Raw genomic sequence first — 24,008 nt, 5'->3', positions numbered from 1 at the left:
TGGGCAGCAGTGGGTGACATTGGGCAGCAGTGGGTGACACGGGGCACCAATGGGTGACACCGGGTGACACTGTGACACTGGGCACCGACGGGTGACACCATGCACACGACTGCAACCCCCCCGGGTAAACCCCGTGCACCCCCCTGCCAAGCAAACAGCGTGCACACGCGTGTGCGCCCCTTCATGCCGTGCACACACACACACATGCACACACACATGTACACGCACACACACACAGCCCAAGCGTGCAAACACCAGCTGCAGACACGGGGCGTGCACACACGTGTGTCCATGTACGGCTGCGGGGCGTGTGCACGCGTGTGCGTAGCCGCAGGGAGTGCGTGTGCACATGTGTGTGCGGGCACGGCTGTAGCACGTGTGCGCGTGTGTTGGTGCACAGCTACAGCGTGTGTCCGTGTACACCTGCAGTGTGTGTACATGCACACACGTGTGCACCTATGCGCAGCTGCACAGTGTACGTGCACTGGTGCAGCACATGCGCACACGTGTCCCGTGCACGGCTGCAGCACACGCGTGTGGCCCCATGCGTGTGCATGTCACACGTGTGCACGCCTGGGTCCCGGAGGGGGTGGGTTGGGGCTCGCCTGGGTCCCCCTTGCACGAGGTGGGGGGGCACATCCTGGTGCATTAGGACCCCCCAGCCCCTCACACACACGTGTGCATCCCACCCCCCCAATGCACATACGTGTGTCCTCATGATACCCCCCCCAGCACAAGCACCGTGTGAGTGTGAAACACTGCGCCTATGGAGACTGGGGGGGCCAGTGTCACCCCTATAGGGGACCCGGTTTTGGGGGCGTCACCCCTATAAGGGACCTGGTTTTGGGAGTGTTTAGCACCCATTGGGTGGGGGGTGTCACCCCTATAGGGGACCCGGCTTTGAAGGGGGTTCAGCCCCATTATGGGGGGGTTCAGCCCGTATAGGGGACTCGGGGGGACCCAAGCATTGGGGGTGTCACCCTATAGGGGACCCAGTTTGGGGGTGTCACCCTATAGGGGATCTGGTTATGGGGGAGGGTGTCAGCCCCTATAGGGGCCCCGGGGGGACCCAGGCGTTGGGGGGGTGTCACCCCATAGGGGACCCGGTTGTGGGGTGTCACCCTATAGGGGCCGGGGGACCCAGGCGCTGGGTGCCCCCGGGGGTCCCGCACTTACTGGGGTGGCAGCCCACGCGCACACAGTCTGGGGAGAGAAGAGCAGCGGGATCAGCCCTTCGGAGCCACCGGAGCCACCGGCGGCACCGCCCCGGGGACGAGCGGCCGGGACCCGGGTGCCAGCGGGAACGGGGCGGGAATGGGGTGGGAATGGGGCGGGAATGGGGCGGGAGTGGGATTGCGGTGGGACTGGGGACTGGGGTGCGGATGGGACTAAACTGGGATGGGGAGGGGGTGGGATTGGGGATGGGACTGGGGTGGGGATGGGATTAGACTGGGATGGGATTAGGAATAGGGACTGGGATGGGATTGGATTGGGATCAGACTGGGGTTGTACTGGGATGGGATGGGATGGGATGGGATGGGACGGGATGGATGGGATGGATGGGATGGGATGGGATGGATGGGATGGATGGGATGGGATGGATGGGATGGATGGGATGGGATGGGATGGGATGGGATGGGATGGGATGGATGGGATGGGATGGATGGGATGGATGGGATGGGTGGGAACAGCACTGGGCTGTGCTGGGGGGAGTTCAGGGTGTTGGTGGCACCTCGGGGGGGTCCCGGCCTTGGCAGGGCCCAGCCCGGCGGATCCGGGGGGATCCCAATGGGATCCGGGGCTGGGCCCCCCCTCATCAACCACTGCAGGGCAGGGGGGGCAAACGCGCCAGGACCAAGGGGGGCCCCAACCCTGCAGGGGGGCTGCAGCCTCTAGGAGGCCCCAATCCCATGAGGGGGTCCCCAGAACCACAGGGAGGATCCCCAATGTTGGGGGGATCCCCAATCCCATGGGGGGGTCTCCAGCCCCTTGGGGTCCCCAATGTACGGGGCTGCAGGGGGGCCCCCAACCCCACGGGGGGGTCCCAGCCCCTCTGGGGGTCCCAGCGCCGAGCCCCAAGTGGCAGCGGGGGGGGGTCACGAAGAACCCAAACCCGGGGTGGGGGGGGAACGGGACCCGACGGGGACACGATGGGGGCGCGGGGCCAGAGTCGGCTCCTGTGACACCCACCCCCAAATGCTGTATTGGGGTCCCGGGTGTGGGTTTGGGAGGTCTGGGGGCTCTTTGGGTGACAGGAGCCGGTTTAGGCACCGCTTTGGGCACAGTTTGGGGGTGACAGGAGCCGGTTCAGGCACCGCTTTGGGCACAGTTTGGGGTGACAAGAGCCGGTTCAGGCACCGCTTTGGGCACAGTTTGGGGGTGACAGGAGCCGGTTCAGGCACCGCTTTGGGCACAGTTTGGGGTGACAAGAGCCGGTTCAGGCACCGCTTTGGGCACAGTTTGGGGGTGACAGGAGCCGGTTCAGGCACCGCTTTGGGCACAGTTTGGGGGTGACAGGAGCCGGTTTAGGCACCGCTTTGGGCACAGTTTGGGGGTGACAAGAGCCGGTTCAGGCACCGCTTTGGGGGCAGTTTGGGGGTGACAAGAGCCGGTTCAGGCACCGCTTTGGGGGCAGTTTGGGGGTGACAGGAGCCGGGTCAGGGTCTGGGTCTCACCCAGGTTCACCGTGAGCTTCATGCGGGCTCCATCCAGCTCCAGGCGCAGGGTATCGGCCGAGTGCCGGGACGTGGTGGCCAGGACCAGCCCGTAGGCGCGGGGGGACATGAACCGCAGGGACACGTCCTCGGCCTCGGTTTGCGCCGTGCCCGGCACCAGGATCTTCAGGTACATGCTGCCATCGTAGCTCAGCACCGCCGCCTCTGGGGGGCGCAGGGGGGGACCCGTCACCGTGTGCCCCCATCGGGGAGCACCCAGCACAGTGGCTCTAGGGAACCCCCTAACCCAGGGTCCCCATGATCCGGGTTCCCCCTCCCCAGGGCCACCCCCACCCCCTCCAGGGCACCCAGGGGTATTGGGGGCACCCAAAGGCCCAGGGGGACACTCCAGTGTCGAGGGGTCCCCATGTATCTGGGGGTCACACAAGGGTCCCCATGCAGCCGGGGGGCACCCAGGGGTGTGAGGATCCCCCGGAGGTGGGGGGGTTCCCATGTATTTGGGGGGTACCCATGTAGCTGCGGAGTCACCCAGGGGTGTGGGGACTCCATACAGGCAGGGGGTCACCCATGTGGGCAGGGTTTCCCATGCATTTGGGGGTGCGGGTCCCCATTCCGGGGGGTGTCCCCATTCTGGAGGTGTCCCCATTTGGCGTGCGGGTCCCCATGCACTGGGGGTGCCCCCCCCCACGGGGGTGTCCCCATGCATTGGTGGGTATCCCCATACAGGGGGTGTCCCCCTGCACTGGGGGTGTCCCCATTTGGGGTGCGGGTCCCCATGCAGGGGGGGTTGTCTCCATACATGGGGGTGTCCCCCCGCACGGGGGTGTCCCTGTGCAGAGGTGGGTATCCCCATACAGGGTGGGTCCCTATGAAAAGGTGGGTATCCCCATGCAGATGTGGGTATCTCCCTGCAGAGGTGGCTATCCCCATCCAGATGTGTGTATCTCCATGCAGATGTGGATATCCCCATGTGGATGCGGGTACCCCATGCAGAGGTGGCTATCCCCATCCAGATGTGTGTATCTCCATGCAGATGTGGATATCCCCATGCGGATGCGGGTATCCCCACGCAAAAGGCGGGTATCTCCCTGCAGAGGTGGGTATCCCCATCCAGATGTGAGTATCTCCATGCAGAGGTGGGTGTCCCCATGCAGATGTGTGTATCTCCATGCAGATGTGTGTATCTCTATGCAGATGTGGGTGTCTCCCTGCAGAGGTGGCTATCCCCATCCAGATGTGTGTATCTCCATGCAGATGTGGATATCCCCATGCGGATGCGGGTATCCCCACGCAGAGGTCGCTATCCCCATCCAGATGTGTGTATCTCCATGCAGATGCGTGTATCTCCATGCGGATGTGGATATCCCCATGCGGATGCGGGTATCCCCACGCAAAAGGCGGGTATCTCCCTGCAGAGGTGGGTATCCCCATCCAGATGTGAGTATCTCCATGCAGAGGTGGGTGTCCCCATCCAGATGTGTGTATCTCCATGCAGATGTGTGTATCTCCATGCAGATGCGGGTATCCCCACGCAGAGGCGGGTATCTCCCTGCAGAGGCGGGTGTCCCCACCCAGGGGGTGTCCCCGCGCACCGGGGGTACCCCCATACAGGTTTCCCCCCCCCCCGGACTCACCGGTCTCGCAGCGCGGTCCCAGGAAGCCGGTCCCGAGGCAGTCGCAGGTGAAGCGGTTCCAGCCCTCTCGGCAGAGCCCTCCGTGCCGGCAGGGGGCGCTGTCGCAGTGGCGCGCGGGCTGGCGCACGCAGGAGGGCGCCACGCCGGGGTGCGGGCGCGCCGCCGCCAGCGCGGGCAGGTCGCGCGCGCGGCCGTGGATCGCGAGGTCGCGCACGCAGCCCACGAAGCCCCCCCGCGGCGCGGCCCAGAGCGCGGGCGGCAGCGGGGACCCCGGCGGGGCCCCCCCCAGGAACAGCCCCGCGTCCAGCCACAGCTCCTCCGCGTCGCCCCCCGCCAGGAACGGCGTCCGGCGGCTGTTCACCGACACCGAGCCTGCGGGGACACGGGCGCGGGTGGGCGCGGGCGCGACGGGGCGCGGGGGGCCAGGGATGGGGGAGAGGGGGGCGTGGGGAGATGGAGGTGCAGGGTGTGGGGTGTGGGGTGGGGGATATGGGGTGTGGGATAGGGGGACGTGGGATAGGGGAGAGGGGATACGGGATACGGGATATGAGATATGGGATAGGGGGTGTGGGGTATGGGATGTGGGATAGGGGATATGGGATATGAGATATGGGATATGGGAGATGGGATAGGGGATATGGGGTATGGGATAGGGGATATGGGGTATGAGATAGGGGATATGGGAGATGGGATAGGGGATATGGGGTATGGGATAGGGGATATGGGATATGAGATAGGGGATATGGGGTATGGGATATCAGATACGGGATAGGGGGTGTGGGGTATGGGATGTGGGATAGGGGGATGTGGGATATGGGATAGGGGATAGGGGATATGGGATATGGGATATGGGATGTAAGATATGGGGTATGGGATAGGGGACATGGGATATGGGATAGGGGGACATGGGGATACAAGATATGGGATATAGGATAGGAGATATGGGATATGGGATAGGGGGACATAGGATCGGGGGATATGGGGATATAGAGGTACAGGATATGGGATGGGGGATAGGGGATATGGGGTATGGGATAGGGGATATGGGATATGGGATAGGGGGACATGGGATAGGGGGACATGGGGATACAGAGATTCAGGATATGGGGTATGGGATAGGGGGACATGGGGATACAGGATATGGGATAGGGGCACATGGGGATATAGAGATACAGGATATGGCATTGGGGATAGGGGGTCATGGGGATGCAGGATATGGGAGGGATATGGGATAGGAGATACAGAATATGGGATGTGGGGATATGAGATAGGGAATAGGGGGACATGGGGATACAGAATATGAGATACGGGATAGGGGGACATGGGGATATGGAGATCCAGGACATGGGATGTGGGGATATCAGACATGGAGCTGTGGGATATGGGGTATGGAGATATGGGCTATGAAGATACGGGATGTGGGAGATGGAATATGGAGATAATGGGATATGGGGACATGGAAGTGTGGGATATGGGATTTGTAGATATGGGATGTGGGATACAGGATATGGAGATATGGGATGTAGGGACATGTGGGGACACGGAGGTGTGGCCTGTGGGATACGGAGATATGGGATGTGGGGATATAGGGACACCCCATGCACACCCCCCCCACTCCCTGCACAGACCTCAGGCACCACCCCCCTTTGCACACCCACAGCCCCTCCCTTGCACACTTGCAAACCCTTTGCGTGCACAAATACCCCCTTGCACCCCCACAACCCCTCTTTACACCCACCCCTTTGCACCCCCACAACCCCCCTTTGCACTCACCTCTTTGCACACCCACACCCCCTTTACACCCCCCCTTTGAACCCCCACAACCCCTCTTTGCACTCACCCCTTTGCACACCCACACCCCCCTTTGCACCCCCCCTTTGCACCCCCACACCCCCCTTTGCACCCCCACAACCCCTCTTTACACCCACCCCTTTGCACACCCACACCCCCCTTTGCACCCCCCCTTTGCACCTCCACACCCCCCTTTGCGCTCACCCCTGCGCCCGTCCCGTTGCACGTCCACGTGGCACCACTCGCCGTCGGTGACCTTGCGGGCGCTGGCGCGCAGGCGCGTGTCCCCGGCGCCCATGGCCAGCAGCAGGTAGAGGTGCCCGTCCAGCAGCTCCAGCGCCAGGAAGTGCGGGCGGGGGGGGCCGGGCCCCGGCGCCTGCCCCTGCCCCAGCAGCAGCAGCCCGTTGGGCTCCGTGGTGCGGAAGTCGAAGGACACGGAGCCGGTGCGGGCGGGCGGCCAGGGCGGCAGCGCCAGGAAGGCCTGGGGGGTGCCGAAGGTGACGGGCTCCGGCGCGGCCACGGGCTCGCAGCGGAAGAGCAGCGCCCCGTGCAGCGTCACCCGCGCGTCGCCCTCCTGCGCCAGGCGCGACAGCTCCAGCTTGAAGTCGTTGTTCTTGTAGATCACCTGCGGAGGCGAGCGGCGCCGCGCGTGGGGCCTCGTGCGACGCGCGGCACCACGTGCAACGTGTGGCCCCCGCGTGGCCCCTCTGCAACCCATCCGTGTGGCCTCGTGCGACACGTGGCGCCACGTGCCCCTCGTGCAACGTGTGGCCCCCGTGTGGCCCCTCTGCAACCCATCCGTGTGGCCTCGTGTGACACGTGGTGCCACGTGCCCGTGTGGCCCCTCTGTAACCCATCCGTGTGGCCTCGTGTGACACGTGGTGCCACGTGCCCGTGTGGCCCCTCTGTAACCCATCCGTGTGGCCTCGTGTGACACGTGGTGCCACGTGCCCGTGTGGCCCCTCTGCAACCCATCCGTGTGGCCTCGTGTGACACGTGGTGCCACGTGCCCGTGTGGCCCCTCTGCAACCCATCCGTGTGGCCTCGTGCAACACGTGGCCCCGGTGTCCTTCCGCACCCATCCATGTGTCCTCGAGCACCACATGGCCCCATGCGTGACACGCGTGTGTCCTCGTGCAACACGTGTGCATGTGGCCCTCTGCACCCCTCCACAGGTCTCTGTGCACCACACGGCCCCGTGCGTGACACACGTGTGTCCTCGTGCAACACGTGTGCGTGTGGCCCTCTGCACCCCTCCACAGGTCTCTGTGCACCACACGGCCCCGTGCAGCACATGGACCCTCTACACCCCTCCATGTGTCCTCATGCGCCCCACAACCTGCTGCCCCCCCTGCATGCGTCCCCATGCACCCTGTGTCCCCATGTTCCCCCGTGCTCCCATGGCCCCACATCCCCATGGCTCCGTGTCCTCATGCCTCATGTCCCATATCCGCATGCCCCCAATCCCCATGCCCCCATAGCCTCATATCCCCATGCCCCGTCCCCCCATATCCCCATGCTTAGCCTCCCCATATCCCCATGCCCTGTCCCCCCATGTCCTCATATCCCTGTGTTCTCCCATATCCCCCTACTTGGCCCCCCATGTTCCCCACATCCCCATGTTCCTCATTGCCTCCTACCCCCCCCATGTCCCCCACTGCCCCCCATCTCTGCCCGTGTCTCCCCACTGTCTCCCATCTGCCCCAGCGCCCCCCTTCATTCCCCCCCACATCCCTTCATACCCCCATGCCCTGTCCCCCCCCCCCCCCCCCCCGCTGTGCCCCCCCCATCGCTCACGTCCTTGAGGCAGCCCATGAAGTTGTTGCTGACGGGGGACCCCGGCAGGTCGGCGGTGTTGGGGGACCCCCCCACGTAGAAGAAGTCGTCGGAGCCCAACATGGTGTAATCCTCCTGCGTGTAGCCCGTCGTGGTCAGGATCCCGTCCACCGAGATCGTCACCTGCGGCACGAGTGCGCGCGGCCTCAGCGCCGGCCCCCCCCGCCCAGCCAGCGGCGTGTCTGGGGGGGCCCAAAGGGGGACCGGGGGGGACATGGGGGGGGCAATGGGGAGGTGGGGGGCAATGGGGGACATGGAGGGGACATGTGGATGTGGGGGGGGCAATGGAGGCATGGGGGCAACGGGGGACATGGACGTGTGGAGGACATGGGGTGCAATGGGGGACATAGAGGACATGGGGATGTGGGATACATGGGGGGAAATGGAGGGGGGCAATGGGGCAGATGGGACAGTGGGAACGTGGGGGGAGATGGGGGGAATGGGGGAACAATGGGGACAGGGCGGCCCTAAGGCACGAGGGGACAATGTGGACAAGGGGATGGGAGGACGATGGGGTGACCTTAAGGGACGAGGGGACAGGGGGACGATGGCGATGGGGTGACAATGGGGGGCGTGGGGACAAGGTGACAATGGGGGTGGGCTGATGGAGGGACAATGGGGTGGCCCCAAGGTACTGGGGGATGGGGTGACAATGGGGACAAGGGGATGGGGGGGGTGTTAGTATCGGGTTTTGGGGTCCTCAGACAGAGAAATGGCTGTTAGTGGGGTCAGTGCGCGGCGTGCAAGGGGTGTACAAGGACATGAGCAGGTGTGCAAGGGGCGTGCAAGGAGCCGTGCACGTGGGCGTGCAGGGGCAGCGGGAGCACCAGGGCCCCGGCAGGGAGGGGGCAGCCCCATGTGCAGCTTGCACACGCGTGTGAGCACACACACACTGTGTGGATGCACGCTTGCACACGCACCCCAGGCTGGGCTCGTGCACCCCAGTGCGGCCCTTGCACGAGTGCACACGTGTGCACACGGGCCCCCAGCGTTGGCCTTGCACTGATGCACACCCGTGCACAAGAGAACACCCCCGCCAGGAGCCTGCAGTGGTGCAGAGGCACCTTGCACCAACACACACTCGTGCACACACGCATGGCTCCTGACCTTGCACCAGGGCACGTCTGAGTGCACCCGCACCCTGCTTGCACCAGCACGCATCCATCCCGTGCCTTGCACCAACACACACTAGTGCACGCACACGCCCCCCCCCACAGTCGTTGCACCAACACACGTCCATCCTGGCCTTGCACCAGTGCGTGCTTGTGCTCACACACACACTGCATGGACCTTGCACCAACACACACCAGTGCACGCACACACCCCTGCACCGTCCTTGCACCAATCCTGCCTCTTGCACTAGTGCACACTCGTGCGTTCCCGTCCCGTGCACTTTGCACACCCGCCCGCACTGGTGCCGGCCCTGGTGCTCTGCCAGCAGCACCCATGGGTGGGGGGGGACACACAGGGATGGGGAGGGGGCGAGGAAGGCCTCGGGGGGGTCACAGTGTTAGTGAGCCATGCGGGGTGTGCGAGGGGCGTGCAAGGGGCGTGCAAGGGGCGTGCGAGGGCTCCGAGCAGGCAGCGGGGTGGGGGGTGCGGGGGGGGTCCCGCTGCCTGCGCGGGGGGGGTGGGGGGGGGCAGCTGCCCACGGGCTGGTCCTGAAAACGCCGTTTCTGTCCTCATTTTGGGGAGGGGCCACCCCGAAACCTGCCCCCACCCCCCCCCCCCATGGCGACCCCCACCCCCGACCCGGGTTTTGGGGTGAAATCACCCCAAAAAGTGGGGTTAGGGGCCTCAGGTCAACCCCCCCATGGAAAAACAGCCCCCCCATCCCAGGAGGGGTTTTGGGGTGAAATCAGCTGGGTTTGGGTCTGGGGAGCTCAGGCCTGGCTGCCTACAAGGGGGGGTCAGATGGACCAGAACCCAAGGAAAATGCCCCAAAATGAGGCTTTGAGACCCCCCCACTGAGTAACAGAGCCCCCCCCCCCCTCCGGGTAGGATTTGGGGGGGAAATGTGTGGTTTTGGAATCAGGGCTTAGGAAATTGCCAGAAATCCCAAGAATTCACCCTAAAAGGAGGGATTTGGGAACCCCCCAACAGCTCCCTGAGGAAAAACATCCCCCCCCCCCCCCCCCCCCGGCCCAAAATGGGCTTTGAGTCCATTGGGTGAAAACCAGCTGGTTTTGGCATTGGGGAGCTGAAGCCTGGCAGCCTATGGGGGCTTTGCATCACATTGCCCAAAATCACCAGAATTCACCCCAAAATGAGCGCTGGGGGAGGCGGGAACTTACATCACCCCCTGAGGAAAACCGGCCTCATCCCCCACCCCAATGGGCTTATTCTGGGGGGGAAATGGCTGGTTTTAGCACTGGGGAGCTGCGATCTGGTGGTGATGCCCTTACCGCAGTGGGGGGGTATCAAACGGCCCCAAATCCCGAGAATTCATCCCAAAATGAGGGCAGGGGGTGAGGGTGGGAACTGCCATCACCCCCCTGAGGAGAAACATCCCCTCCTGACCCAAAATGGGGTTATTTTGGAGGAGAAAAGCCCGGTTTTAGCATGGGGGAGCTGAGGCCTGGTGGTGATGCCCTGATTGCAGTGGGGGGGTGTCAAACCGCCCAAAATCCCAAGAATTCACCCCAAAACGAGGGCTGGGGGGGTCACCTCACACCCCTCCTCTCCACCCCACCCCCCCCCCGCATCCAGGCTGTGTTTTGGGGGGGGAACCGGCTGCTTTGGCATTGGGGACCCGCGGGTTGGGGGGGGGGTTCAGCCCCACGTGGCAGGAACGGGGCCCGGAGGGGGTGTGGGGGGGCCGAGGCGAAGCCAAGGGGGAACAAGAGAGTGATAACTACCAGGTAATGCAGTTTGTTTACCATAGCGTGTCCGATCCCTGCGTGCTGGCGCCGGGGGGAGCCGGGGGGGGACAAAACACAGCAAACAGTGACTCTTCCCGCAGCTTTGGGCCGCTTTCGGGGGGGTTTGGGGCGTTTTAGGGGGGTTTGGGGGCATTTGGGGGATGGTGCTTTATAAACCGGGAGAGGGGCCCCCCCAGGATTAGTTGGGGGCAGTTGGTTAGTGGGGGGGGGCCCCGGAGGCGGGAAGCGTGTTAGTGGCACGCGCACACACAGAGAGGTGGGGGGGGGCGTTGCACGAGAAGGGAAAGGGGGGGGGGGCGTTGCACGAGGAGGGGGCGTTGCACGAGGGGGGTGGGTGCACGAGGGGGCTGCGCCCACCTTGGGGGAGAGAAGCAGAGTTGTTAGAGGGGGGCATTGACACCCTCCATTGCCCCTGGAGACCCCAGCACCCAGTGCTCCCAGTGCTTCCAGTGCTCCCAGTGCTTCCAGTTGGGTACTGGACCAAGGAACCAGTGCTCCCAGTGCTTCCAGTTGAGTTGTTGACCAAGGAACCAGTGCTCCCAGTTGAGTCGTTGACCAAGGAACCCAGTGCTCCCAGTTGGGTACCGGACCAAGGCACCAGTTTTCCCAGTACTCCCAGTTGGGTGTTTGACCAACACACTCAGTGCTCCCCAGCTGGGGAGCAGCCCCCAGTGTCCAACACCCCCAGGTGGGTACTGGCCAAGGCAACCAGTGCTCCCAGTAGTCCCAGTTAGGTAGTTCACCAACACACCCAGTGCTCCCAGTTGGGGAGCTGCCCAAGACACCCAGTTGGGTGGTTGATCAACATGCTCAGTGCTCCCAGTTGGGTGGTTGACCAGCATGTCTGGTGTTCCCAGTTGGGCAGTTGACCAAGGTCGGGTGGTTGACCAAGACACCCAGTGCCTCCAGTCGGGTGCTTGACCATCATGTCCAGTGCTTCCAGTGCCCCTAGTTGGGCAGTTGACCAAGGCACCCAGCGCTCCCAGTTGGGGAGGTCACCAAGGCACCCATTGCCCTCAGTTGGGCACTTGACCATCACACCCAGTCCTCCCAGTTGGGCAGTTGACCAAGGCTGGGTGTTTGACCAAGACACCCAGTGCTTCCAATCGAGTACTGGACCAAGGCACCCATTGCCCTCGGTTGGGTACTTGACCAAGGCATCCATTGCTCCCAGCTGGGGAAGTCACCAAGACACCCATTGCCCTCAGCTGGGTGCTTGACCAAGGCACCCAGCGCTCCCAGGTGGGGAAGCCACCAAGACACTCAGTGCTCTCTGTTGAGCACTTGCCCATCCCACCCAGTCCTCCCTGTTGGGGAGCTGTCCAAGGTAGGGTGCTTGACCAAGACACCCATTGCCCTCAGTTGGGGAGCTGTCCATGGTTGGGTGCTTGACCAAGACACACATTGCCCTCAGCTGGGGAGCTGTCCATGGTTGGGTGCTTGACCAAGACACCCATTGTCCACAGTTGGGCAGTTGACCATCACACCCAGTCCTCCTAACTGGGCAATTGACCAAGGTTGGGTGCTTGACCGAGACACCCATTGCTCCCAGTTGAGTACTGGACCAAGGCACCCATTGCTCCCAGTTGGGGAGGTCAACGAGACACCCATTGCTCTCAGTTGGGCACTTGACCATCATACCCGGTCCTCCCATTTGCGCAGTTGACCAAGGTTGGGTGCTTGACCGAGACACCACTCTTTGCTCCCCATTGGGGAAGCCACCAAGACACCCATTGCCCTCAGTTGGGCATTTGACCATCCCGCCCAGTCCTCCCAGTTGGGCAGTTGACCAAGGTTTGGTGCTTGACCACGGCACCCAGTACTTCTAGTTGAGTACTGGACCAAGGCATCCATTGCCCTCAGTTGGGTGCTCGACCATCCCACCCAGTCCTCCCAGCTGGGGAGTTGACCAAGGTTGGGTGCTTGACCAAGATGCCCATTGCCCCCAGTTCAGCCCTTGTCGTCCCCCCCCCGAGTTGTCCCGGTTCCCGGCGGCGCCCCCGGCCGTACCTGCCGCAGGTTGCGGGTGACGCGGATGTCGTGCCAGTCGTTGTCGTTGAACTTGCCGTTGACGGGCTCCACCAGCGCCTCGAAGGCGCCGGAGCCCAGGTTGATGACGAGCCACACGGCGCCGCTCTTGAGCGAGAGGTTGACGTAGTCGGCCGCTTTGCCCGTGTGCAGCAGCAGCCCGTTGCGCTGCGCCGTGCGGAACGACAGCGTCAGCTCGTCCGTGCTGCTCTGGATCGGGTTGTGCGACAGGTCGTAGCAGAAGAACTCGTTGCCTTTGAAGGTGGCCACGTACTCGTCCCGGCCTGCGGGGACGCGGCGTCAGCGCGCGGGGAGCGGCCGTGGCGGTGGCGCTGGGCGCAGGGGATTGCGAGGGGGGAGTGGAACGGGACCTTGAATGGGGATCTTGCACCAGGGGCTTGCACCAGGGGGTGCGGTGGTGGTGGTTATGGTGGGCACAGGGGTTGTGGGGAGGATCAGGACAGGGGATTGCAGTGGGGGATTGGAAGAGGACCTTGAATGGGAACCTTGCACCGGGATCTTGCACTTGGGACCTTGCACCAGCGGGTGCGGTGGTGGTGGTGATGGTGGGCGCAGGGGTTGAGGAGGGGGGATTGGGACAGAGGATTGCAATGGGGGATTGGGACAGGACCTTGCACTGAGATCTTGCACCAGGGGCTTGCACGTGGGACTTCATAACTGGATCTTGCAATGGGGACCTTGTACCAGGGATCTTGCGCTGGGGGCTTCAGTGCGATGCCTTGCACCAGGGGCTTGCACAGGGACTTTGCAACTGGCTCTTGCACGGGGAACCTTGCACCACGATTTTGCACGGGGGTTTTTGCAATAGGATCTTGCACCTGGCCCTTGCTCAGGGCTTCACCATGGGGGCCTTGCACCAGGGCCTTGTAGCAAAGGTTCCTTGCACGGGGACTTTGCACCAGGGTCTTGCATGGGAGCTTGCACCAGGGCTTACAAATAGGGACCTGGCAACAAGGATGTTGCACCAGGGTTGGTCCCTTGCACGGGGGCCTTGCACCAGGACTGTGCGCCAGGGCATTGCACTGCAGGGGGACACAGTGGGTGCGTGCACACATGTGCAACCTGAGCGTGCAAGGGCTGGGGTCATGGTGCAAGGCTGTGGCCACCTGTGTGCAGCACATTTGCACACTTGGGGTGTGCAAGGGCTGGGTGTGTGGCACGAGGCCGCAGCCACTGCACATGCGCCCGTGGCATGTTTGTGTGACGTTCACACCTGAGCGTGCAACGTTCACATCTGAGCATGCAACAGCAGCTGGGGGGGGGGTCTCTGTGTGTGCGTGCACACGCGTGTGCAGGTCACTGACCTTTCGCCGCCTGCTGGATCTCGCCGGCGCCGCGGCCGGTTCCCCCCTCGGTGACCTCGGCGGGCCCTGGGGGAGGGGCGGGGTCACGGTGGGCACACGCGTGTGCACAGGCGTGAACACACGCCCGGGCGGGGCCCCCCCCTTGCACGACGGGGGTGAGTGTGTGTGCGGGGGGATGGGACCGAGGGGGCACCCTCAGTCCTCGTGCGAGGGGGGGCGCGTGTGCAGGGAGCTCTTGCACGCTCACCCCGGGCCTCGTGCGCGTGCAAGGAGCTGCCCCTCCCCCTCCTTTCCCCGTCCCCCTCCCCCCCGCGTCCCTGCGCGAGGCGGCCGCCCCTCCCCCCCCGTGTCCACGAGCCACAGACACGATGTGGGGGAGGGGCGGGGGGTGGCGGTGACGCTGATGACGCTGGTGATGACGCTGGTGATGACGTCGGGGGGGTCGATGATGACGGCGAGGATGAGGATGGCGCGGGGGGGGGGAGGGGTCGCGTCATTACCTTGGCCGGTGACTCGCAGGTGGGCGGGGCCTGGGGGGGCGGAGCCAAAGGAAAACGCGGGAAAAGCGGAAGTGGAAAAGGGAAAGTTCCGGGAGAAGAAAGTGAAAGTGGTGAAAGAGCGCGAGAGCGGCTTGGGGGGAGGGGGGAAGGAACGAAAGTGAAAGTTATGGGGGGGGGGAACGAAAATGGGGGGGAAAAGGTGAAAACGGAGGAGGAAAAAAGGAGGAAATGAGCGAAAAAAGGAAAAAAAGGAGAAATGGTGAAAAAAGAAAAAGAGAAACGGGAAAAGGAGGGGAAAGGAGAAAAAAGGGAAAAGAATCAAAGGGAGAGAAAGCGGCGAAAGGGAAAGTGAGAGAAAAGGGAAAGGCACGGGGGGGGATGGGAAAAAGGGGAAATGTGGGAAAAGGGGAAATGAGAAAGGAAAAGTGAGGAAAAAGGGAAAATGAATCCAAGAAAGGGGAAAAAAGGATAAAAAAGGATTAAAAAGGAAAATAATAAAAAGAGAAAAGTAATTTTGAAAGGGAAAATGGGGAAAAAAGTGGAAAATGATGGAAAAAGGGGAAATTAAAGAAGTGGGAAAGGTTAAAAGAGGGAAAAAGTAAAGAAAGGGAAAATGATGTTTAAAGGGAAAATAAAATAAACCAGGAAAATGGTGAAATTTTAAAACAATTTAATAAATGAAAATAGAGAGAAAAAGGAAAAGGGTAAAAAAAGAAAAAAAAGTTTAAAATGGAAAACAGGAAAAAAGGGGAAAATGGTGAAAAGGAAAAAAATAAAAGGGGAAAATGATCCCAAAAGGGAAATGGTAGAAAAAGACAAAGAATAAAATGAAAAATAATTTTAAAAGGAAAATAATTTAAAAAAGGGAAAAAGTAAAAAGGGGAAAAATTTAAAAGGAAAAAAGGAAAATAATGAAAAATAAAAACAATTTTTAAATGGAAAAATGGGAAAATGATCGAAAAAGGGAAAGTTAAAAAGGGAAAAAATAATGGAAAAGAAAGGCGAAAAATGAAAAAAGGGGAAAATATAAAAAAGGGAAAAATTAAAACGGTAAAAATAAAAAGAGGGAAAAAATTAAGAAAATAAAAAGGGGAAAAATTAAAAAATGGGAAATAGTAAAAAAGGGAAAAAATGCATAAGGGAAAAATAAAATGGGGGAAAAAAGGAAAAAGGGGGAAAATTAAAAGAGAAAAAGGAAAAAGGGGAAAAAATCAAAAAGGGGAAAATAAACAAATGCAAAAGAGTCAAAAAAGGGGAAAAATGACAAAGCAAAATGTTAAAAAAGGGGAAAAACGATGAAAACTCTCAAAAAGAACTAAAAAAGCCGAATCCGGAGTTTCCGCCCGAAGGACACGATCGTTCCCGAGCGCCGGGGGGGGGGGGAGGGGCGGGGGTGACGTCACCGCGGGCCCCGTCACAACTTAAAGCGCTTTAACTTGTGACGGCATCGGGCGATGCCGGGGGGGGGCGGGGCGGGGCCAGGAGCGGGGGGGGAGGGGCCAACCTCGGACCCGCCCCTCCCCCCCCCGCCTTTTCCCGCGGGTTTTTCCCCGGCTCGTGGCGGGAAAAAACCCCCCGAGGAGGGGGGGGAGGGGATGAGACACGGGGGGGCGGGGCGAGCCTCGCGCGGGGACACGCCCCGCCCCTCGCCCCGCCCCGGCAGCGCGGACCCGCCTCCCTATTGGCTGCCGGGGCGCCTTCATTTGCATAACCCCGCCCCCTCCCCCCACCCACCCGGCGCCTCAGCGCCCCCTTGCGCGCGTTCATCGGTTGCATCCCGCCGTCCAATTGGGCAGCGCCCGGGGGGGGGTGACGTCATGCCGATGACGTCGGCTGGCGGCGCGTGCGCGCGACCCTTGCACGGGGGCGGGGCCTTGCGCGGGCTCCGCCCCGCCCCTTGCACGACCCTCGTGCCTTGCACGAGCCCCGCCAACACCGCCCCCCCCCCCCCCCCCCCCGGCTGTGCACGAGCTTCGCACGAGGCTTGCACGTGGCCCTGCTCTGGGCACCAGCACAGACCCTGGGCCTGGCGCCTCCCTTTGCACGACTGCGGAGCCGTGCACAACCCCCCTGCCCCCCAAAAAACCCGCTCTGCACCCCCTTTGTGCCTCGCACAAACCCCTCTTGTGCCTTGCATCACCCCCCCTCCCGCCTTGCTCAGTCCCCCTCGTGCCTTGCACGCCCCTTGTGCATCGCACACCCCGACTCACCTTCCACGGCCGGTTCTTCCTCTGGGGGTCCAGGCAGCAGCAGGGGGAAGGGCAGAGGCGATAGTGAGCGGGACCCTCCTGACCCCCGTGTGACACCAGCCCGACCCCGTGCCCTTGGGTGACCTTGGGAGGATGGTGGGGGCAGGAACACGAGCCTGGGCCTTGCACCACGGTTGTGTTGCACGGGGGGGGGTTGCAGTGCCCGGCCCAGGGGGTTGTTGCACGCCCTCATGCGATTTGCATGATCTGAAACATGTCCCGGGGGGGGGTTGCACGCCTGTTGCAGGCCCACAGGGACCCCACGTCACACACAGCACCCTTAGCACCCTACGGGGCACCCCATAGCACCCCGCTGCACCCAAGAGAGACCCTGCACCCTATGGGGCAGCCCACAGCGCCCCACAGGTCCCTGCACCCTATGGGAGAGTCCCCACCCCCCCCTCCTGCCCCATCCCCCCTCAAGGACGCACCAGGTTCGATCCCTCCCCCTGGCACCGCGCCCCGGTGACCGTCACCATGGCAATGGGTCAGGTGCCAGCATCACTATGGCAACCCAGCCCCGGCATCGCCATGGCAACCCATCACCTGCATCGCCATGGCAAAACAGCCCTGGCATCGCCATGGCAACCCAGCCTCTGCATCGCCATGGCAACTCAGCCCCGGCATCGCCATGGCAACCCATCCCCAGCATCACCATGGCAAAACAGCCCTGGCATCGCCATGGAAACCCAGCCTCTGCATCACCATGGCAACCCAGCTCCTGCATCGCCGTGGCAACCCATCCCTGGCATCACCATGGCAACGGGCCTGGGAGTTGCTGTCGCTATGGCAATGCTGCCGGCTGTCACCGGTACGCAGCAGGGACGTGTGCGAGGGGGGGTCTTGCACAAGGGGGACCTTGCACGGGGGCCCCGGGGGACACCCAGCTGCTGCCGGCACCCCGGGGTCACACAGGCCCCGGGGCCTTGCACGAGTATGTGCAAGGGCATCAGGACGTGTGACTGCACAAGGGCATGCAAGGGCACAGGGGGGTGCAAGGGCCCCCAGTTGTGCAATGGCACAAGGGCGTGCAAGGGCACCAGGACATGTGATCGCTCAAGGGCGTGCAAAGGCACGGGGGTGTGCAAGGGTGTGCATGGGCATGGGCACGGTCACAAGGGTGTGCAAAAGCACCAGGGCATGGAGAAACCTGAGGATGCGGTAAGACACGTGTCCATGTGCAACACGAGGACACGAGGAGATAGAGGAACGCAAGTGGGCAGCCGTAAAGCGACACTGCGAGGATGCACAACGCCAAGAAACCAAGAGGATGGGGGTGGGCACCAGGACACGAGGACATGAAGACACCAGGACACGAGGACATGAGGACACCAGGACACGAGGACATGAGGACACCAGGACATGAGGACATGGAGCAGCGCAAGAACATGACACCACGAGGACGTGCAGCACCATGAGGACACGGAGACTTGGCGAGACACGACGACGACGACACGTGGCACGAGGGGGACGTGAGGACACAGAGAAGTGTGAGTGTGAGGATGTGCAACAGCCCAGAGCCACGGGGGGACCGCGGCCACCGTGAGATGGAGAAACACCAGAGGGGGCAGAGGTGAGGCCACAGGCACCGTGAAACACCAACACTGTGAAGGCAACGTCCAGCGCCGTGGAGGCACCAACGCCACGAGCATGTCCAACACCACAAAGATGTCAATGTCAATGCCGTGACGTCCAACACCACAAAGATGTTGTCCAGCGCCATGAACACAGCATCCAGTGCCATGAAGGAATCAACACCACAAAGATGTCAACGCCATGAAGATGTTGTCCAGCGCCATTAAGACATCACCCACACCATGGAGGAATCCAATGCCATGAAGACATCAACACCATGAAGATGTCTGACACCATGAAGACGTTCAATGCCATGAAGAAGATGTCCAATGCCGTGAGACGTCAACACCACAAAGACATCAATACCATGAAGATGTCCAACACAATGACAGCATGGTCCAATGCCATGAAGACAATGTCCAACACTGTGGAGGCGTCTGATGCCATGAAGGCATCAACACCACAAAGACATCTGACACCATGGACACATTCAATACCATGAAGAAGACATTGTCCAACACCACAGTGATGTTGTCCAACACCACGGCAACGCCATCCAACACCTCGAAGGCATCAACACCAAAAAGATGTCAAGGCCATGAAGATGTCATCCAACACCATGGAGGTGTCCAATGCCATGAAGACATTGTCTAACACCTTGACAGCGTTGTCCAATGCCGTGAAGGCATGAACACCACAAAGATGTCAATGCCTTGAAGACATCAGTGCCATGAAGATGTCTAATGTGACGACAACACCGTCCAAAACCATGAAGACATTGTCCCACACCATAAAGACATCCAATACCATGAAGACATCAATGCCATGAAGGCATCAACTCCATGAGGATGTCCAACACCATGACAACATCCAACGCCATGAAGGCAACATCCAACGCCATGAAGGCAACATCCAACACCATAAAGACATCAATGCCATGAAGACATCAAATGCTATGACAATGTCATCTGATGCCACAAAGACGTCATCCAACACCATGAAGACATTGTCCAGCACCGTGAAGATGTATGTCATCCAACACCATGTAGACATTGTCCAACACCATGAAGATGTATGTCATCCAACACCGTGAAGACATTGTCCAACACCAACACCACGAAGACATCATCCAATGCCATGAAGACACTGTCCAACACCACAAAGACAGCGCCCAACACCAGGAGCACACAAAGACAAGGAGAAGCCCAACCCCGCAGCCACAACAACACCCAACCCCATGAGGACGCGAGACCCCAGGGGGACACGAGGACCCGGTGTCGCCCCCAGGCAGCGATGGGCCCACACCACACCCCCCACCCCGCTGCTCACCTTCGGCGCAGAAGGGCCCGCGGTGGCCGGTGCCGGCGCAGTCGCAGTGGGGCTCCCCGCGGCGCAGGGTGCAGCGGCCGCCGTGCGCGCAGGGTGGGTGCCGGGCGCAGCGCTCCTGCCCCTCGCCCCGCACGCCGTGCGCGCCCAGCAGCGCCGCGGGCACGTCGCCCACCTTCAGGTTGGCCACCCAGCCCCGGAAGGGCGCCTCGTACTTGACGGTGCTGAGGGTGAGCGCCGAGAGCCGCACGTCGGGCGGGATCCCCCCCACGAACAGGTCACTGGCCACCAGCATCTCGGCGCGCTTGGAGCGCACGGCGCCGGCGCGCGCGTCCCCGTCCACGGCCAGCGCGGTCTCGCGGGCGTTGCGGGTGAGCAGCACCATGTGCCAGCGCCCGTCGCTCACCACCGGCGGCGGCTGCACCGTGGCGGGCTCGGCGCAGGCGATGGCAAAGCGCAGCCGCAGCCGCCCCTCGGCCACCAGCAGCTCCAGGAAGTCGCAGTTGCCGCCGTCGTCCAAGTAGAGCAGCAGAGCCCGGGAGATGTTGGTCTTCAAGCTGAAGCTCAGTTGACCGCCGGCCCCCGGCGCCCACCGCCCGTAACGCGCCCATTGGCCCGGGGCGCCCCCGAACTCCAGCGCGGCCCCCGAGGCCCCCGGCAGCAGAAGGGACCCCAAGGTCAGCAGCACCAAGCTCAGGTGGGGACTCGAAGGGACACGGGGACACCGATGGGATGGGGGGGCCCGGTTGGACGTGGGGGGTTGGTGGAACTTGGGCTCTAGGTGGGCTGTGGAGCCCCGGGTGGACACAAAGTCTTGGTGGACCTTCAAGTCTAGACGTGCCGTGGGGCCGTGGTTGACCTTGGGCTCTACACGGGCCGTAGGGTTAAGGTTGACCTTGGTCTCTAGGTGGTCCTTGGAGGCTTGGTGGGCTGTGGGGTCTTGTTGGACCTTCAGAACTAGATGGGCCGTGGGGCCTTGGTTGATCTTGGGCTCTAGATGTGTGTTGGGGCCTTGGCTGGCCATTGAGCTTTCATGGACCTTCATGTCTAAATGGGCCATGGGGCTTTGGTGGACTTTGAGCTCTTTGTGGGTCTTGGAGGCTTGGTTGGCCACAGAGCCTTGGTGGACCATCAGGTCTGGACGGGCTGTAGGGCCTTGGTTGACCTTGGTTTCTAGATAGTCCCTAGAGCCTTGGTTGGCTGCGGTGCCTGGGTAGACCTTCAAGTCTAACCGGGCCATGGAGCTGTCGTTGACGTTGGCCTCCAGGTGGTCCTGCGAGCTTCGGGTGGCCATGGAGCCTTGCTTGGCCTTAGTCTCTACATGGTCCTCAGAGCCTTGATGGGCCATGGAGCCCTTGTTGGCCATAGAGCCTCGGTTGGCCATGGAGTCTTGGTTGACCTTAGTCTTTACATGGTCCTGGGACCCTTGGGTGGCCAAGGAGACCTGGTGGGCTTTAGTCTCTAGGTGGTCCTCAGAGCCTTGGTGGGCCATGGAGCCCTGGTTGGCCCCTGGGGTGGCCGCAGTCTCTGGGTGCTCCCGGCGCCACGGGTGCCCCTCGGTGCCCATGTCCTGGGTCATGGGGTGTCTCGGCGGGTTGGGGGGGCTCCTGGGGGGGCCCTGGGGGGGGGCCCGGCCACCCCCGTCCTTCACAGCCCCATGGGGGGTCCGGTGGGCACCTGTGAGGGGGGGGAAGAGTGTTAAAGGGGGGGAGGCCAGCAGGGACCCCCCCTTGTTCCAGCCCATAATAAGCCAGCGCTGGGGGTGCCGGTCACTGCGGCAACCGGGCCCCGGCATTATGCAAATGAGCCCCCGGGTTATTTATAGCCCCCATCGGGGCTCATTAACATGCGCCGCTTAATGAACCAATCACGTGAGCGGCGGCACCTGCGGGGGGGGGGCAGGGGGGAGAGGCCGCTCCCCCCCCCCAGCACCCCCAACTCGGGGGGGAACAGGGACCCCCCAAGCTCCCCATAGGCATCTGGGTGCCCCCCCATAGGGCTCTGGGTGCCCCCCCATAGGGCTCTGGGTGTCTCCCCATAGGGGTCTGGGTGCTCCCATAGGGGTCTGGGTGCTCCTATAGGGTCTGGGTGCTCCCCCATAGGGGTCTGGGTGCCGACCCCAGGGGTCTGGGTTCCCCTATGGGGGTCTGGGTGTTCCCATTGAGGTCTGGGTCCCCTCATAGGAGTCTGGGCACTCCCATAACCTCCCCATAGAGGTCTGGGTGCCCCCCATAGGGGGCTGGGTGCCCCATAACCCCCCCATAGGGGTCTGACTTTCCCTCACAGGGGTCTGGGTGCTCCTATCCCCCCACATAGTGGTCTGGGTGCCCCCTCATAGGGGTCTGGGTTGCCCTACAGGCATCCAGGTGCTCCCATAAATCCCCATAGGGGCCTGGGTGCTCCTATAACCCCCCTATAGTAGTCTGGATGCTCCCCATAGGGGTCTGGGTGCTCCCACTGGGCGCTGCGTCCCCCCCATAGGGTCTGGATGCCCCCCTATAGGGGTCTGGGTGCTCCCATAACCCTCCCATAGAGGTTTGGGTGCTCCCATAGGGGCCTGGGTCTCCCTATAAGGCTCTGGCTGCTCCCATAACTCCCCCGTAGGGGTCTGGGTGCTCTTATCCCACCCCATAGAGACTGGGTGCCCCCCTATAGTGGTCTGGGTGCTCCTGTGCCACTCCCATCGGGCTCTGGGTGCTCCCATAGGGCTCTGGCACCCCCAGTAGGGGTCTGGGTGCACCCAGAGGGGTCTGAGTGCCCCCCATAGGGGCCTGGGTCGCCCTACGGGGGTCTGGGTGCTCCCATAGCACCCCCATAGGGCTCTGGGTGCTCCCCCCCCCGCGGGCACGTGAAGGTCACGGGGAGGAGACGGGGGGGGGAGGGGCCCGGGGGGGGTCGGGGGGGTCCCCCCTTGCCACGGCCTCGCACCCGCACGTGCACACGTGTGCACCCCCACGAGCCCCCGCCCCTCGCACACGCGTGTGCCCCCGCCCTGCACCGCCCCCCGCGTGCCCCCGCCTTGCACACGCGTGTGCGAGCACGCGCAGGCGTGCGCATGGGCCTGGCCACGTCACCACACGCGTGTGCGCGGCCCGACGGCCTGCACATGCCTGAGCACGCACACGCACACACGTGTGCACACGCACACACGTGCACCCAGGTCCGTGCACACGCACACACGTGCACCCGGTGTGCACAACCCCCGCAGCCACACCCCCCCCGGTGCAGGCGCTCACACGCGTGTGCACCCCAGCGTGACGCGCACCCCCACGTGCACACGGGTGTGCACCCCCTGTTTCTATGCACCCCCCCCCATGCACACCCCACGTGCACCCCAGGCCCATGCACACCCCCCCCTTGCACGCTCTCGTGCACCCCACCCATGCCCCCCCCGTGCACACACGCGTGTGCAAGCCCGTTTTGCACACACATGCCTTGCACACACGTGTGCAGCCGTGCTCCCCCGCCTTGCACATGCACCCGCAGCCCCCCCCCGTTGCACACGCGTGTGCCCCGTGTCAAGGCCGGGCCCCCCCGTGCACACGCGTGTGCGTTGCACGAGCCGGGGGGGGTTGGGGGGAGGGGGAGAGGGGAGGGGCGAGACCCCGCAGTGGGGGAGGGGGGGTTGGAAGGGTGGGGGAGGGGCTGCGGCCCCCAGACCCTGCAGTGGGGGGGGGAGGGACGAGCAGGACGCGCCCCCCCCATGGATCGGGGGATCCCCTCCCCCCCCGGCACCCCCATCCTGCCCCTCCCCCCCCGCGGACCCCCAACCTGCCCCCCCCATCCCGCATCCCCCCCCCGAGCCCCCATCCCCGCCCCTCCCCCCGATCCTGCACCCATCAGACCCCCATCGAGCCCATCCCCCCGCCCCGGGGTCCCCATCCCCTCCCCTCCCCCACCCCGGGACCCCCATCCTGCCCCTCCCCCCCCCCCATGGACCCTTAATCCCGCACCCCCCATCCCGCTCCCCCCCTCCCCCCCGTTACCCCCATCCCTTCCCCTCCCCCCCCATCCCGCACCCCCCAGTGCCCCTCCCCCCCCCCGGACCCCCGCCCCGCCCCTCCCCCCCGTGTCCCCGGTACCTGCCCCGGCCCCGGCCCCGCTCCCGCCGCTCCCGCAGCTCCCGCCCGCCGCGGGCACGCGCACGGCACCGGCCCCGCGCGCCCCGCACGCCCCGCCCCCAGCCC

The 24,008-nt window shown here is 62.9% G+C and overlaps 1 protein-coding gene across 1 annotated transcript; it reads right to left on the bottom strand.

Moving 5' to 3' along the window:
* Window positions 1-1,117: 1,117 nt before the first annotated feature.
* On the bottom strand, window positions 1,118-23,961 carry LOC115602967 (neurexin-2-like). The gene is made up of 12 exons (XM_030474444.1): window positions 23,904-23,961; window positions 19,825-21,498; window positions 16,882-16,902; window positions 14,672-14,701; window positions 14,172-14,237; window positions 12,829-13,130; window positions 10,816-10,839; window positions 7,898-8,059; window positions 6,305-6,725; window positions 4,310-4,681; window positions 2,676-2,879; window positions 1,118-1,203 (listed from the first exon to the last, which is right to left on the bottom strand). Exons 2-12 carry the CDS (start codon window positions 21,398-21,400, stop codon window positions 1,118-1,120), a joined length of 3,264 nt encoding a protein of 1,087 aa, XP_030330304.1. The 5' UTR covers window positions 21,401-21,498; window positions 23,904-23,961.
* Window positions 23,962-24,008: the final 47 nt, after the last annotated feature.

Source organism: Strigops habroptila, unplaced genomic scaffold, assembly GCF_004027225.2.
Source record: "Strigops habroptila isolate Jane unplaced genomic scaffold, bStrHab1.2.pri NW_022045592.1_ctg1, whole genome shotgun sequence".
In the NCBI taxonomy this organism is placed as follows: Eukaryota; Metazoa; Chordata; class Aves; order Psittaciformes; family Psittacidae; genus Strigops; species Strigops habroptila.
Note: the sequence above shows the minus strand (reverse complement) of the source record. Positions and strands in the feature narration are given on the sequence as shown.

Excerpts from the sequence above, each read along its gene's own strand:
- LOC115602967 (XM_030474444.1), bottom strand. The coding sequence starts at position 21,400 with ATGACCCAGGACATGGGCACCGAGGGGCACCCGTGGCGCCGGGAGCAC. Across the intron at positions 14,702-16,881 it reads GGAAGAACCGGCCGTGGAAG|GCCCCGCCCACCTGCGAGTC; the intron begins GTGAGTCGGGGT and ends CCGCCCCCCCAG. Across the intron at positions 4,682-6,304 it reads GCAACGGGACGGGCGCAGGG|GCTCGGTGTCGGTGAACAGC; the intron begins GTGAGCGCAAAG and ends GTGTCCCCGCAG.